Genomic DNA, 14344 nt, shown 5'->3' with positions numbered 1-14344 from the left:
TATTTTTTTATATATTTCTGACAAAATCACATGTTTGTTCAAAACAGATGACAAAGCCTTGTAAAGTTAGAAAAAATAAAGCAACACAATTCCGGAAAAGGAAATCAGGTAAAAATTATAGAATGTGCTAAAATATTTTCTAACATCTCACTGTTATTGTGAAAGCATATATTTTTTTCTAATATATTTGAGACATTATTATAAAAAAACAATTTATTTAACGTCCCGCGGTTTTTAAAATAAAAAATAAATACAATAAAATAGTTTCGGCGCTTTATTTTGAAGATCACCGGAAGTGCTTACAGTTGCCTGGCACTGAGCTTTCATTTTCATTTCGGTGGAACAGGGTAGACTACAAAATCGGCCAAAATCTCACGCTCCGGTAATCATGGCGGGTCTGGAGGTCCTGTACACCTGCTTCATGGACGGGATCACCTGTGCCAATGACGCTGTGGTGTGTTTCGTTCACTGGGAGCTGATCAAAGGAGGGTACAGGTGCATCGGCTCCGGAGACGAGGTGAGGGATGCTAATGCTAACAGCTGCTAATGTTATGCTTATGAGATGGCAAGATTAGTGTATGCGTAATACATTATGAAAGAAAATATTAGACTCATGACAACCCGAATAATAGATGAACAAATGAATATTATGAACTGAAATTGAATTGTTTTAAATGGTGAAAATCAAATTGTTTATAATAAAGCTTAGTACTATTTTGAGAATTACTTTCTATATAATAATGCATGCGTAATCAATGTAACGTTACAGCTTCAGTGTTCAGACTAAATGTACTAGACTTAAACCAGCATTAAGAGATATTTAATGACATAATTGATCAAAAGAATTAATTTAAAGGTCTTCATATGCTGAATAATGAGTGAGTTGTAATTGATGGCTTGTTTTGTTTGCTTTTTTTTAGGTATTAATATCCTCAAATTGGGGTTATCAAAACTAGATACTAGATAGATATTTGAGCAGGTATCAATACTAAAAAAGTCACATTCACAGGACAGAAATGGACCTTTTCTGAACATCTTTAAAATGATCTTGGGCTGTATCAGAACAAATATAAGAGCACATAGACTAGTATACGACCATGGATCACTGTGAAACCTACCTGGACCACTGAGGGATTACACAGATATAAGGCCACATAGTAATAAAAATAAAGTACTATGATTCCATGTTGAAAAATCACATGCTATTGTCTAAATGAATGAAATGTTTTTTTTATTATGGTATCAAGTATGTTGAAATTTTAGTACTGTGACAATACTACCTCTTTATTTTTTACTATGTAGATTAGATTAGATTTAACCAAATGTTGTTATCAAAGCATGGTTCACATAAAATAGGAATATACCAAATAAGTAATATCAGTTGGTGCATAATGCCTGTCCACAGATTTAACCTGTAACTTGGTCTGTTGGTGTCATCTGCTTGTTTCCTTGGAGATAAGTTCAGTGCCATACTGCGCAACATTCTAGGCAAAGCAATAATGTCTCTAGAGAGATACAACTGGTGCATCCTCTGCTGGAAAGTTAAGCAGTGCACCTTTAAACATCATAAAAATTAAATAAAATACATAGTGAAAAAGCCAGAACATTTCGTAGTATTTGCATCTTTTAAACACTTTTAAAAACTTTTAGGCTTATGACTTGTAATATCTTATTTAGAGACAAACAAGATAAAAAAGAACTGCAGAACAATTCTGATACAAATATTTTTATTATTTCTTTCACATTTAATCTGGACTTTTATAACACCTCAAAAACGCAATGCTGTAGTTTCTCCTTTTGACACAGTGTTTTTAATATTAATATCCGAACTTGTTTCTTGTCCCCAGGCGCGCAGCAGTGATAAGAAGTCAGAGCTGCTGCCGGCAGACTGGAGCAGTAACAAAGAGCTGTACACTCTGAGATACAAGCCCACAAACGCAGACACACTCTACATGCTCAAAGGCATCCCCATAGACTCTGCACTCTTATTCAACTTTATGGTAAGTGCAGGGTTATGGAGATTCTCACTGTGGTGTGGGAAAGAGGCAAGCCGATATGTTGCTGTACAAAATCTGTATTTTTTTATCAAATTGTTAGAGACTGATCAAGAAAATATTTATTCTATGAATGTGTCATCTACCTGGTAAGCCAGAACCACCAAAAGCAAGTGGATGTGGAGCCGTATCCTGTCTCCCAGATTTCAGAGGGTGTGATTGATTGTGATTAACCAATCAGAGAGATGCATGGCTGCTTACACGTTAAAAAAGAGAAAAAATCTACATGAATGACTGAGAAAGAGCATGGATTTTCTCAGCTATAATAATCAAAGCATCAAACTATTGCTGTTATTTATCTCAGGTAAAAGAATTGTATTAGTTTTCTTAATTATATATTTTGTTCTGAATGATACGAGAATTTTCTAGAGGAGATGTCTTCTGTATTTGAGAAACACGTGATACAAATAAGCAGCTGTGATTGGAACGTCTCAAGTTTGGACAGAAATTTTTCACGGTCTATGGTCCGATTCCAGACCCTGTCTTAGTTCACAACATATCTCCCACCTTAAATTATTGTGATTTAGCTATGGTGTTTTCCAAGTAAAATGTGTAACAGTCACGATTTCAAACCATTCTTTAATAATATTTCTGCTATTTTTTGCTGTCATTTGCAGAACACAAGTAACCAGCAGGTGTTGGACTTGGTACTAAACATCAGTGACTATGTGAATGCCGATGAGCTCCGGACATTTGACAGGTTCGTTTTTCCATTCTCTAATTTTCTATCTGTTAGTTTTTTTCTTTTTAATCTTTATTAGAGTTGTTGAATAATAGTAGGGGCAAAGGACCACTGACCACTAACTAATGTTGGTACTAAAACCTGGCCTCTTCTCTATCAGTTTGTTTAATCTTAATGAATACATATTTCCACTGTATATACTAGAAAACTCTTTAACTAGTTCTGTATTTTTGTGGGTTGCTTGTGTGCTTTAAATGGCCACTAGAGGGTGCTATACTGTTTTACTTCAATTAATAATGTCATAATACATTTTAAATTGTTTTAAAAAAATCTACAAAATCCATAAAAAATTGCCAACAAACCAACTCATCATATAAACCGTTTATTTAAAAGAGAGGGTATTATGCAAAATCTTTTATGTGTTAGCACTTAGACCTCTATCATTCCTCTTTAAATGAAGTCATCCCTGTTCATTGTGGCTTTAATATACCAAAGATCTAAACTTGTTTTGTGTTTGTCTCCAGTGTCTACAAAGACGTTGACTGTTTTTCACAGAAGATCAGGAGTCAGCTGCTTCCTCCCCAGGACAGACCGAGCTCCAGGGACCAGGACAGAGCGGGGACCAGGGACCAGGACAGGGGACGCTCCTCAGACCCAGACAGAGACCCCCTCCGTATCCCTCACAGACACCCTCCCGGAGCACAGCCACACTGGTTGGTATGAGAGGACGGGCCCCCACTCACATGCATTTTGTGCGTAACTACTGTACTGGTATGGACTTGGACAGCTCTTCAGTGTGTAGGTTTGCCTAATTTTGAGTTCATTTTATTTTCTTTTGGGTAATTTCTTGTGCTATTTTCATGACATCAAAATCCCTCCAAAGTTAAATCTCACCAAAAGTTCAGATTTTTTCAACACTGCTGTTTGACGCCATGAACAGTAAAGATGCACCATGTCAAACACTTGATATGTGTCTTGGAAACATTGGACCAGACTAGACTAGCCCGATAGACTTTGTGTGTAAAACCAACACCCATGATGCTGTAATCTGAACAGAGCATTAGGCTTCTGTCATTTTATTTCAAATATTTCAACTCTGAAAAGCTGCTGAATGGTCTTTAACAGCAGGAAAACCCTGCTTGAATATTTAGAACCTGAGTGAGACTTTTAAGTCATTCTCTCTTCTCCTCTCTCTTGCTCTCTACTCTTGCTCTTACTCTTGCTCTTCTATGTTGTTCTCTTCTCCTCTCCTCTCTCTTTTCCTTTCTCTTCTCTCTCTCGCTTTTGTGGCTACCTGACTCACACACTGAGCACTTTTTGTAACTTTTTGTTTTATGAGCTTAGTTTTTAACATTGTATCATGGGATTTTAACCATCTAAGAAGTGCAGCATGTACAGTTCAAAGAACACAACTAAAGGACAGTTGGATTGTGTCAAATGAGCTGTTTGATTTTCCCGTATCCCTGCAGACTGTGCGAGAGACCAGCTAAGGAGCTAACTAGCTGCGGACATTTGAGATGATACAGGATTTTTACACCTAACCTTAATAAACCCTAGACACTGCCATCATGCTGCAGAACACAGAGGAGGGACAGTTTTGGCTCTTCCTCTCCCCAAACTGCCCTGACACAGACCTGCTGACCCTCCCTGACTAGTCGTCCTGTTAATTAAACTGCACTGTGATTTTTCACAGAGACAGAAAGGTCACTGAGAAGAGCTGCAGCAAAATGTTGCAGTTTTGCTGCAACATTTTGCTGCAGCAAAACTTGAATTTCCCTTGGGATCAATAAAGTATCTTTCTCTCGCTCTCTTGTGCTCTCTCTCTCGCTCTCTCTTTCACTCTCTTACTGTCTCTCCCTTCACCTCTCTCTCTCTCCTCACGCTTTCTCTCTCCCTCTCTCTTGGTCTCTCGCTTTCTTCTCTTCTTCTCTTCTCTCGTGTTCTCTCTCCTCTCAGTGTTTGGTTGTGACCTGATCTGACCAGATTGGAGTCAGCAATTTATCGACCTGCTGCTGTCGCCTCTATGTCCCTGGAGTCACTGAGGAGAGGGGGAAGAGAAGAGAAGAGAGGGGAGAGGAGAGAGGGAAGAGGAGAGAGAGAAGTGAGAGAGAAGTGAGAGAGAAGTGAGAGAGAAGTGAGAGAGAAGTGAGAGAGAAGTGAGAGAGGGCAGAGTGAGAGAGGGCAGAGGAGAGAGGGCAGAGGAGAGAGGGCAGAGGAGAGAGGGCAGAGGGAAGTGGAGAGAGGGAAGAGGGCAGAGGAGAGTGGGCAGAGGAGAGTGGGAAGAGGGCAGAGCAGAGAGGAGAGAGAGGAAAGGAAATTAGAGCAGGGAGAGACAAAAGAAGGTGAGAGAAAGATGGCTGAATAGAGAGATGGGGAGAAAGAGGACAGAAGACAGGTGTGTGAGACAGAGAGAGAGAAAAGTCTTAGTATAAGCAAGGTCTTATTACTGACTCGTTATTTTGTGATTTATTATAATATAATTTATTCATCTTATGAGTGCTTGCAATTATAAATCACAATGGCTGCAATCACAGTGTTAAGGTTTGAATGTAACTCCTCTGCAGAGAACAAATCAAACCCTTTCATTGGCCTTAGAGAAAGAGAGAGACAGAGAGAGAAATGCTTTATTGATCCTGAGGGAAATTTGAGTTTTACTGCAGCCACATTTCCACTGTGCTTCTCAGTGGCCTTTGTGTCTCAGTCAAAGGTCTCAGTGCAGTTTAACAGGAGGACTGGTCAGAGAGGGTCAGCAGGTCTGTGTCAGGGCAGTTTGAGGAGAGAAAGAGCCAAAAGTGTCCCTCCTCTGTGACCTGCAGCATCACAGCAGCCTCTAGGGGGCACCAGGTGAACACAGCATCAAAACCCTCCTTTGGCTCTGGTGTTTCATTTGGTGATGAAATAGTCCAGTCCCTCAAAGTGTTTCTTCTGGAAGGTCTTCTAACATATTTGCTGCCACATATGGTGTAAAATTGTCAAATCTTTAATGTCCATAGCTAACTCCTTAGGTAACCTCTTGCAAAGTCTCCATGGATACGGGAAAAACATAATCCAACAGTCCATTAAAGATCCTATATTACACAAAATAAATTCTTGTGAGCTTTAAGGCATGTTATAATATTGTTACCTCTTCAAAAACAGACCTGGAGTTGTGTTTTGTTTCATTCATACCTTTGAGTAATCCTTTATTATTAGTCCGTCTACATCTCCAAAGCACAAAATACATTGTTCCACCTTGTGATGTCATGTAGTGGTAGTTTTCATGCTAACAGCTCCTTTTACATTTAGTTCAGTACAGATTGGCAATTCCAGGACTGAACTTATTCAAATGATTCTAGTGAAGTTGTATGGAGTTTAAAAACACAATGGAGCTCTTCCTTTACTACCACGTGACATCACAAGGTGGAACAGATTGTTTTTAGTTTGAGAGGAGAACTCAGCCTGTATCGTGTGGGGTTGTGTGTTAAACGTGTGTGAATGAAACAAAACAAGGCCACTCATCTTTATCCTTAATACTGATGACTGTTCTCTGTGTTTTGTCCAGGCCCGGTCCTCTAGCGCCCCCGTTTGGGGTTGGTGGAGCAGATCTTGATCCTTTTGGGTGAGTTTCACATTAATTCCAGTGTTTTCAGAAGAGTGATTTTTCCATGCGTGTCCTCTGCATCTGTCTGCTCTGTGTAATCCTGGATTTGGGTACAACATGAACCCAAGTGGATTACTGGATTTAGTCCAGACCTCTGTCTGTTTTTTAAATAGTCACATTTCAAATGTTAAAGCTGTTTAATTTAAGTGTGATTTCAGAGACCATTTTGAAGCAAAGATAAAACTTCACTGTACCTAATTGCCGAGTATGTCAGATGTTTATTTATATGTTTATCATAATTTATTTCCAAACATCAAATAATTATTTTTTACTTAAAACTTTTCTTATGTTGGACAAGAGATCAGCCAATTATTGAATTCAGAGCAGCCGAAAGCCAATAAGATCATATTTTTGGTATGTAGTGCATGGTTGATTGTTATTATTTTCCCCAAATTATATCATTTAAATTTACTACAGTCTTACCCACAGCCGTTTTTTACCACAAAACCTTTAGAGATTTGTTTACCTTGTTTACCAAATTTACTTAGATTGCACTAAATTTGCCAAAAAAAAAAAAAGGACTAGGAACAGTAGATCAAAACACAATGGACAATTTAGTAGCAAAAAACAGTGATTATAGTTTCAATTTAATCTAGAAAAAAACAAAGCAAAATGTTTCTCCTGTCCATTTCTGACCAGTGCAGGGTGACTCAGTTTGAGACAGAGTCGTGTGTCTGACCTGCTGTTTTCTCTGTACGTCTCTGTGCTGTGGTGGTGTACAGGACCCGTGGTGGTGGGGGTATGATCGTTGACCCTCTCCGCTCAGGATACCCTCGCTCTGGCTTTGACCCCTCCAGTGGGATCCCTGACATCCTGCCTCCTGGAGCCGTTCCCCCAGGAGCTCGTTTTGACCCGTTTGGGCCCATCGGACGACACAGGCCCGGGTGAGGCTACAGCACCAAACAGTCGAAACCAAGAGATTTTATTATGTTATTTTTTACTGTATATTATGTCAAGTGCAGGGGCAGTTTTTCTCGGGGAGGAAGGGGCTAAGGCTGTGCTGAGGTCTCCAGGGCCATGCTTTTATAAAATTATATTTACAGTGCAAAACTTTAGGGGGCATGAATACTACTTGAATGTGAATAAATTGTGCAGAATTATCCTTTAGTGCCCTTCAGTGTACTGTAGGGACCAGTCTCACTGAGGCGCTCAAAAAGTACAAATTATTTGTACTTCAACATGACATTTAATGTTCAGCACTATTGTATTTTAAAGGTGACTTATGGTAAACTTTTCTAGTGAAGGGTCCTGCCACCTGCTTGTCTCCAGAAAGATGTTATTGCTTTTCCTGGAATGTAAAGTGATCAGTCTCCATGGAGACAAGCAGAGGACATCACCAGTAGGGATGTGCAAAAATATTAAAATATCGATATATCGTATTGTTTAATGCGATGATACAGTATTGATATCGAGGGCTGCTGTATCGATATATCACCAAGAGTATTTTTTGGTGTATTTTACTCGATTATTTCATTAAAGCGCTACAGTTTTGTTGCTTATTCAGAGGAAGGAAATTCGTTTATGCAACACATTTGACATTATCACTGTTTTGAGTAAAATACATGTTACAAATTTACTCTACACAAAAAGTGGTTTAACAAAGACTTTTAATATCACAGCCACGATTGATTTGAAATATGTTGTACTGAATCAAAAGCTCACTGTATAGAGATACATATCGTATCATAATCTATGTATTGAATTGAATATGTATCGTATCAGCAATTTCTTAATGATACTCAGCCCTAATCACCAGGCCAAGTCACAGGTCAGACCTGTGGAGAGGCAAGTCTGTTCACAGTAGAAAGACATGTTTTTCAACGTACCTGTTAGGGAATTTGTGTTGCTGTGTGTTACTGGGGGCACTCACTGCCAGCTCAGTCCTACAGCAGAAACATTGAACACTGAACAGCACTAGACTGGGATGAACAATACTATGATGTTTAAGGTATTTTTTAAAGCTATAGTGTGGAAAATTTCAGTCTCCATGAAGACAAGTTGTTGGCAGACCCTCAGAAAACGTACATAGTGCACCTTTAATATAATCAGATCAAATGTTATTGTATTTTGATTTCATAATGTGATGTAAATGTTTTTGTTTCTCCAGGCCTGACCCGGACCACATGCCGCCTCCAGGTTATGACGATATGTTCATGTAGAAGCCATTTTGTTCCTCTTAAGTTCTCCTGTCTCCAGTCAAATGGACAGCGGACATTTTTTCTCATTTATAACGCGTGGGCTGTTAATAGAAGTTTGGATTAATTTGTGTAAATAAAAACTCTACGTCCTGCACCCATCTCAGACAGTCTTTCAGTCCAATGACAAATGTTCCAGATGCCAAATATTGATACGTTTTGTGGAGTCATGTTTTGAATAGAAGTTGGTTAAGATAAAGCCACTGAAACTTTTGGAGTCATCTTTTACATTAATGATAAGTCTAATTTATTATTATTAAACATTCATTTTAATACTTAATCTTCAAAAGCAATTATTTAAATAAAACTGCTTTTTTCTCTTAGATTGTGTTGTTTATTCTACTGTAAATTAAATCTATTGATCATTATTGACTTTTCTGGGGAATGAGTCACCTGCCTGTCTCTAAGGACTAGAAACACCAAGTACCTCTAATGAAAAGATTTGGTTTTCCAAGTACCATCAGGTCTAAAACAGGACTATTCCAGGTCTAATCTAGGGCTAAACCAGGACCACTGTAAATTCCACTGTAACCAAAAACAAGAAATCCAAAGGAGAACAAAAAAGTGATTAAAATTAACTCCTAAATTGGGCAAACTCACTCAAAGAACTTTTCACCGTTTGGCATTAAACTTCTCTATCATCATGGAGACAAGCAGGTGTCCACCAGACCAGGGGTGTGCAAAAATACTGAAATTTCAATATATCGTAACGTTTAATGTCATGATACAATATCGATATCGTGGGCTGCTGTATCGATATATCACCAAGATTATTTTTTGGTATATTTTACTAAATGATTTTGTTAGAGTGCTACAGTTTTGTTGCTTGTTTAGAGGAAGGAAAAGCGTTTAGGCGACACATTTGACATATTCACTGTTTTGATGATTAAAATTGGATTTTTCATATTAACTTTGCACAAGAAGTGGTTTAACAAAGATTTTTAGTATCACAGCCATGATTTAGCTTTAATTTTTTATTGAACCGTAATGAATTGAGTTGAAATATATCATACAGAATCGTATCGAATCATAAGATCACTGTATCGAGGTATGTATCGTATCGGCAACTTCTAAAGGATACCCAGCCCTACACCAGACCAAGTTAAAGGTCAAATCTGTGGAGAGGCGAGCATGTTTTTTCATGCATAATTTTAGCTCGCAGTAAGCAGTTCGCCCCAGCTGCAGTTATTGCTGAGTAATCCTGGGTCTCCAAAAACAAAATGCTCTTTTCCACCTTGTGATGTCATGAAATGGTAGTTTTCAATTTAACAGCCTCCTTTTACCTTTTCTTCAGCAGAGACTGGCAGTTCCAGGTCTGAAATCTTCCAATCCATGATTCTAGTAAAGGCCTGTGGAGTTTAAAAACACACAGGAGCACTTTCTACAATTTACCACATGACATCACAAAGTGGAACAGTGTTTTGAGTGTTCTGTTTGAACAAAGAAGTCTAAATATCGCTTAAATATGAAGGATTTGTGTGCTAAACATGTGAATAATACCATGACAAGGAAACATTATAACATAGATCAGAAAATAGTGTAATATGAGCTCCTTAAATATATTATAAATATGTTTAATGGAATGTATTAAACACATGTGTACAATAGTTGCTTTCAAAATCCAACACAACCCAATATTACAAACAACAACCAACGTTTATTGTTCACAAATCAGACTTAAAAATGGTAGTTCCATACAGTATACCAACAGTGTACAGCTCTATATGTACAAGAACAAGGCCCTCACTGGACATGCATCTCCACTCACACTTTAACAAACCCTTTAGTTTTAACCCTGTATTCATTCTCTTTACCATAAATACAATCTTTATGATAAATGCTTATGTTAAATGATAAAATATGTCGGTATATTAACGTGTGCTTTTTACAAATGGTATACATAGCCTGTAATAAGTTGATTTTACAGGTCTTGTATTACATAAAATTGATTCTTGTGAGGTTTTATCCATGTTATAATGTTGTTTCCTCATCAAAAACAAACACTTTCTGTATTACCAAATGACAATTTTTGTGAGAGAAGGACTTACACATGCAGGGTTTGTGTGTTAAACATGTGTGAATGAAACAAAACACAACTCCAGGTCTGTTTTTGATGAGGAAACAACATTATAACAGATCAGAAAATAGCGTTATAGTGTAATATGGGCCCTTTAAAACAATACATTTTGACAATCTTGAAGAGAGGATCGTAAAATTGTACTATGATCTACTTTACTACTTTGTACATTTTCACTTCACACAAAAGACATCAAATATATGATGTAAGATATATGGAATTATGTCGCAAAGAAATAAAAGTACAACTACTAGTTTTATATGTATATTCAAAACCTCAAAGCTTTTTTCTTTACGACATAATTCCATACATCTTACTTCGTATATTTGATGTCTTCTGTGTGTATATCAAATGTAAAAAGTGGTAAAAATAAAGAAAAACAAAGTAAAAAACATTGAATGAGATGGTGTATCCAAAGTTTTGACTGGTAGTGTACTTCAGAATCACAATGATAGTGAAAGTAAAAAGGAGTCATCTGGTACAGGATTTCTCATATACTCAGCAAAGAAAAGTACATAAACTAATTATTTTGAGTATATTGGTCAAAATATATAACTTAAAGGTGCACTGTATGTAAAAGTAAGGCATTAAACTGATCTATCTCCATGGAGGAAAGCAGGTGGTGCTTTAATGCCAAGTTACAGATCAGATTTTTTAGTAGAAAGCACATAAAGTAAAATAAGTTTAATGCCATACTGTGGGCTGTGGTGCTTCAGAAATTTATGTAGTGCACTTTTAAGATGAAAAAGCAAAATGTTATTAATTTAAAATAACCCATCTTTGCTGTACGATGGGAGTAAAATAAGCAAAGACAATAAAATGTATCCACCATTTTGTATTTTTGACATAGAGAAACGGCTACTTTGAGCTGTTAGAAGAGCCACAGCGTTTTATAGTAGTACATTCATTTAGTCCTGGAGAAAATGCTACTTTATTGTCCTGCTGTGCATATTTCAGTGGTAAAGGGAAGTACAGCTTGGACCACTGCAAACAGTTTAACATGAATGAGTCTTTAAAGGAGACATATTTTGCTTTCATTGTGTTACATTTCTTTTCATTGTAGACTGCAGTATCGATCTAATATGGCTAAATAACAAAAACGGATGTACTGATTTTCTGTTTGAGCCGACTCCTATGTGTGAATACTGGAAAACTTGGAAGTGACAGCACCACTCTTTCTCAGAACTCAAGTCTCGAGTGCAGGGATTACTCAAACACACATGATTTAATCAACGTGAAGGTCAGAGGATCGACTTCTGCTCAGACCAAGTTCTGTCGTGTCCTTTATGCAGAACACTTCAGCCAAAGTGAGTGTGGTGTGTGAGTGGTGGTGGTCGGTGCAGATTGGCAGCCTTAATTCTGTTAGTCTACCTCAGGGCAGCTGTGGCTACATCAAAAGCTGTCCCAGTGGTCTCTCATCCAAGTACTACTCAGCTCTGACCCTGCTTAGCGTCTGAGATCTGCTGCTTTTACAAACCAGTGTGACCAATACTATTATAACGTGGTTAAAGTGACAGTCTGGAATTTTGGACCTCATTTCCTAGTGAGCCAGAGTGTTGGAGACGTGTGGAGACACTTTTTAAAATATTCCATTCAGTGCTTGTATTTGCAGAGGTCGCTGGTGCTAGGCTAGTGCATGTCAATGGCCATAGTTATCCTGCCACTAAAAACAGTCTTACCCACTCCACAAGCACCCGAAACAAATCTATTATTACACCAGACTGTCGATGTAAATGTCTGTGTTGCTAGAATAATTTTAGAAGTAAAACCAACGTTGCATGTGAAGGATTTATGTCTGAGCAGCAGCAACAAGTTGTACTTCCTGACAGAAAGCTCGGCAGCGGCGGACTGATATATAAGAAAATAGTCCCTCAACATGCGACGATTCATGCAATGTAAGGTTAGTTTTATTTCAAACATTTTTCTATCAACACAGACATTCACACTGACAGTCTGGTGTAATAATAGATTTGCTTCGGGTGTTTTGTGGAGTGGGTAAGACTGTTTTTAGTGGCAGGATAACTATGGCCATTGACATGCACTAGTCTAGCACCAGTGACCTCTGCAAATACAAGGACTGGATGGAATATTTTAAAAAGTGTCTCCACACATCTCCAACACTCTGGCTCACTAGGAAATGAGGTCCTATGTCCAAAATTCCAGACTGTCCCTTTAAAAAGTTGATTTAACATACAGTAATATGTCTCCTTTAAGACTGTAAAAATCAGGTACAGCGCCTTTAACATGTGGTTGCTGATGTAGAATATTTCCTTTTTATAATAAATCACATATACCAGAATTTTATCTTGTGGAGTTTGTTTAGTCATACTCCTCTGTCCCATCTGTCTCCTCTCTCTCTCCTTACTCTTCTCTCCCCTGTCTAACCTCTGTGTTCTGTCTCCTCTGTCAAGTCTGTGTCTATCTCCTCTCTTTCTCCTCTCTGTCTGTCTCCTCTCTCTCCTTTCTCCTCTCTGTCTCCTCTCTCCTCTCTCTCCTCTCTGTCTCCTTTCTGTCTCCTTTCTCCTCACTGATTCCTCTCTCCTCCCTGTCTCCTCTCTCCTCTCTGTCTCCTCTCTCCTCTCTGTCTCCTCTCTCTCTCTCTGTCTCCTCTCTCCTCTCTGTCTCCTCTCTCCTCTCTGTCTCCTCTCTTCTCTTCTCTCTCTCTCGTCTTCTCTCTGTCTCTCTCTCTCTCTCTCCTCTCTCTCCTCCTCTGTCTCTCTGTCTCTCTCTGTCTCCTCTCTCTCTCTCTGTCTCCTCTCTCTTCTCTCCTCTCTGTCTCTGTCTCTCCTCTCTGTCTCCTCTCTCCTCTTTCCTCTCTGTCTCCTCTCTGTCTCCCCTCTCTCCTCTCTGTCTCCTCTCTCCTCTCTGTCTCCTCTCTCCTCTCTGTCTCTGTCTCTCCTCTCTGTCTCCTCTCTCCTCTCTGTCTCTGTCTCTCCTCTCTGTCTCCTCTTTCCTCTCTGTCTCTCTCTCTCCTCTCTGTCTCCTCTCTCCTCTTGTGTCTCTCTCTCCTCTCTGTCTCCTCTCTCCTCTCTGTCTCTGTCTCTCCTCTCTGTCTCCTCTTTCCTCTCTGTCTCCTCTCTCTCCCCTCTCTCCTCTTTGTGTCTTCTCTCCTCTGTCTCCTTTCTCCTCTCTGTCTCTGTCTCTCCTCTCTGTCTCCTCTCTCCTCTCTGTCTCCTCTGTCTCCTTTCTGTCTCCACTCTCCTCTCTGTCTCCTCTCTCTCCTCTTTGTGTCCTCTCTTCTCTCTGTCTCCTTTCTCCTCTCGGTCTCCTCTCACCTCTCTCTTCTCTCTCTCTTTCCTCTCCCCTGTCTATCCCCTCTGTTCTGTCTCCTCTGTCAGGTCTGTGTCATTCTCCTCTCTCTCTCTCTCCTCTCTCGAGTCTGTCTCCTCTGCCCGTCCTCTCTGTCCTCCCTCAGAAGGACACTCAGAGACATGTGAGACAGGGCCGCTCATCTGTCCCTGTCTGTATAAATAGCACATTTCTATGGAAACCCTGCCTCCACTGTCAACACAATCAGGAGTCCTTCCATCGCCCAAGGTCTCTGTCACAAGGAGGGTCGGGAAGAGCCTGGATACTTTTACTCAAGTACATCTAGTAGTTTGGGCTTGGCAAATCACTCAATAAATAGTTAGTATGAAGTGTTGTAGTTTGATCAATCATTGTAGAAATACTCGAAATACAGCATAAGATTGTAAG

The 14344-nt window shown here is 39.1% G+C and overlaps 1 protein-coding gene across 1 annotated transcript; it reads left to right on the top strand.

Moving 5' to 3' along the window:
* Positions 1-305: 305 nt before the first annotated feature.
* Positions 306-8894, top strand: psmf1 (proteasome inhibitor subunit 1). Its single transcript, XM_020920768.2, has 7 exons — positions 306-517; positions 1848-2000; positions 2672-2754; positions 3261-3449; positions 6278-6334; positions 7099-7260; positions 8484-8894. The coding sequence occupies exons 1-7, from the start codon at positions 389-391 to the stop codon at positions 8533-8535; spliced, it is 825 nt and encodes a 274-aa protein (XP_020776427.1). The 5' UTR covers positions 306-388; the 3' UTR covers positions 8536-8894.
* Positions 8895-14344: the final 5450 nt, after the last annotated feature.

The sequence above is a fragment of the Boleophthalmus pectinirostris genome, unplaced genomic scaffold (assembly GCF_026225935.1).
Source record: "Boleophthalmus pectinirostris isolate CB_2022bp ecotype Guang Dong unplaced genomic scaffold, ASM2622593v1 HiC_scaffold_3, whole genome shotgun sequence".
NCBI lineage: Eukaryota > Metazoa > Chordata > Actinopteri > Gobiiformes > Gobiidae > Boleophthalmus > Boleophthalmus pectinirostris.
This window is presented reverse-complemented; position numbering and strand designations above follow the sequence as displayed.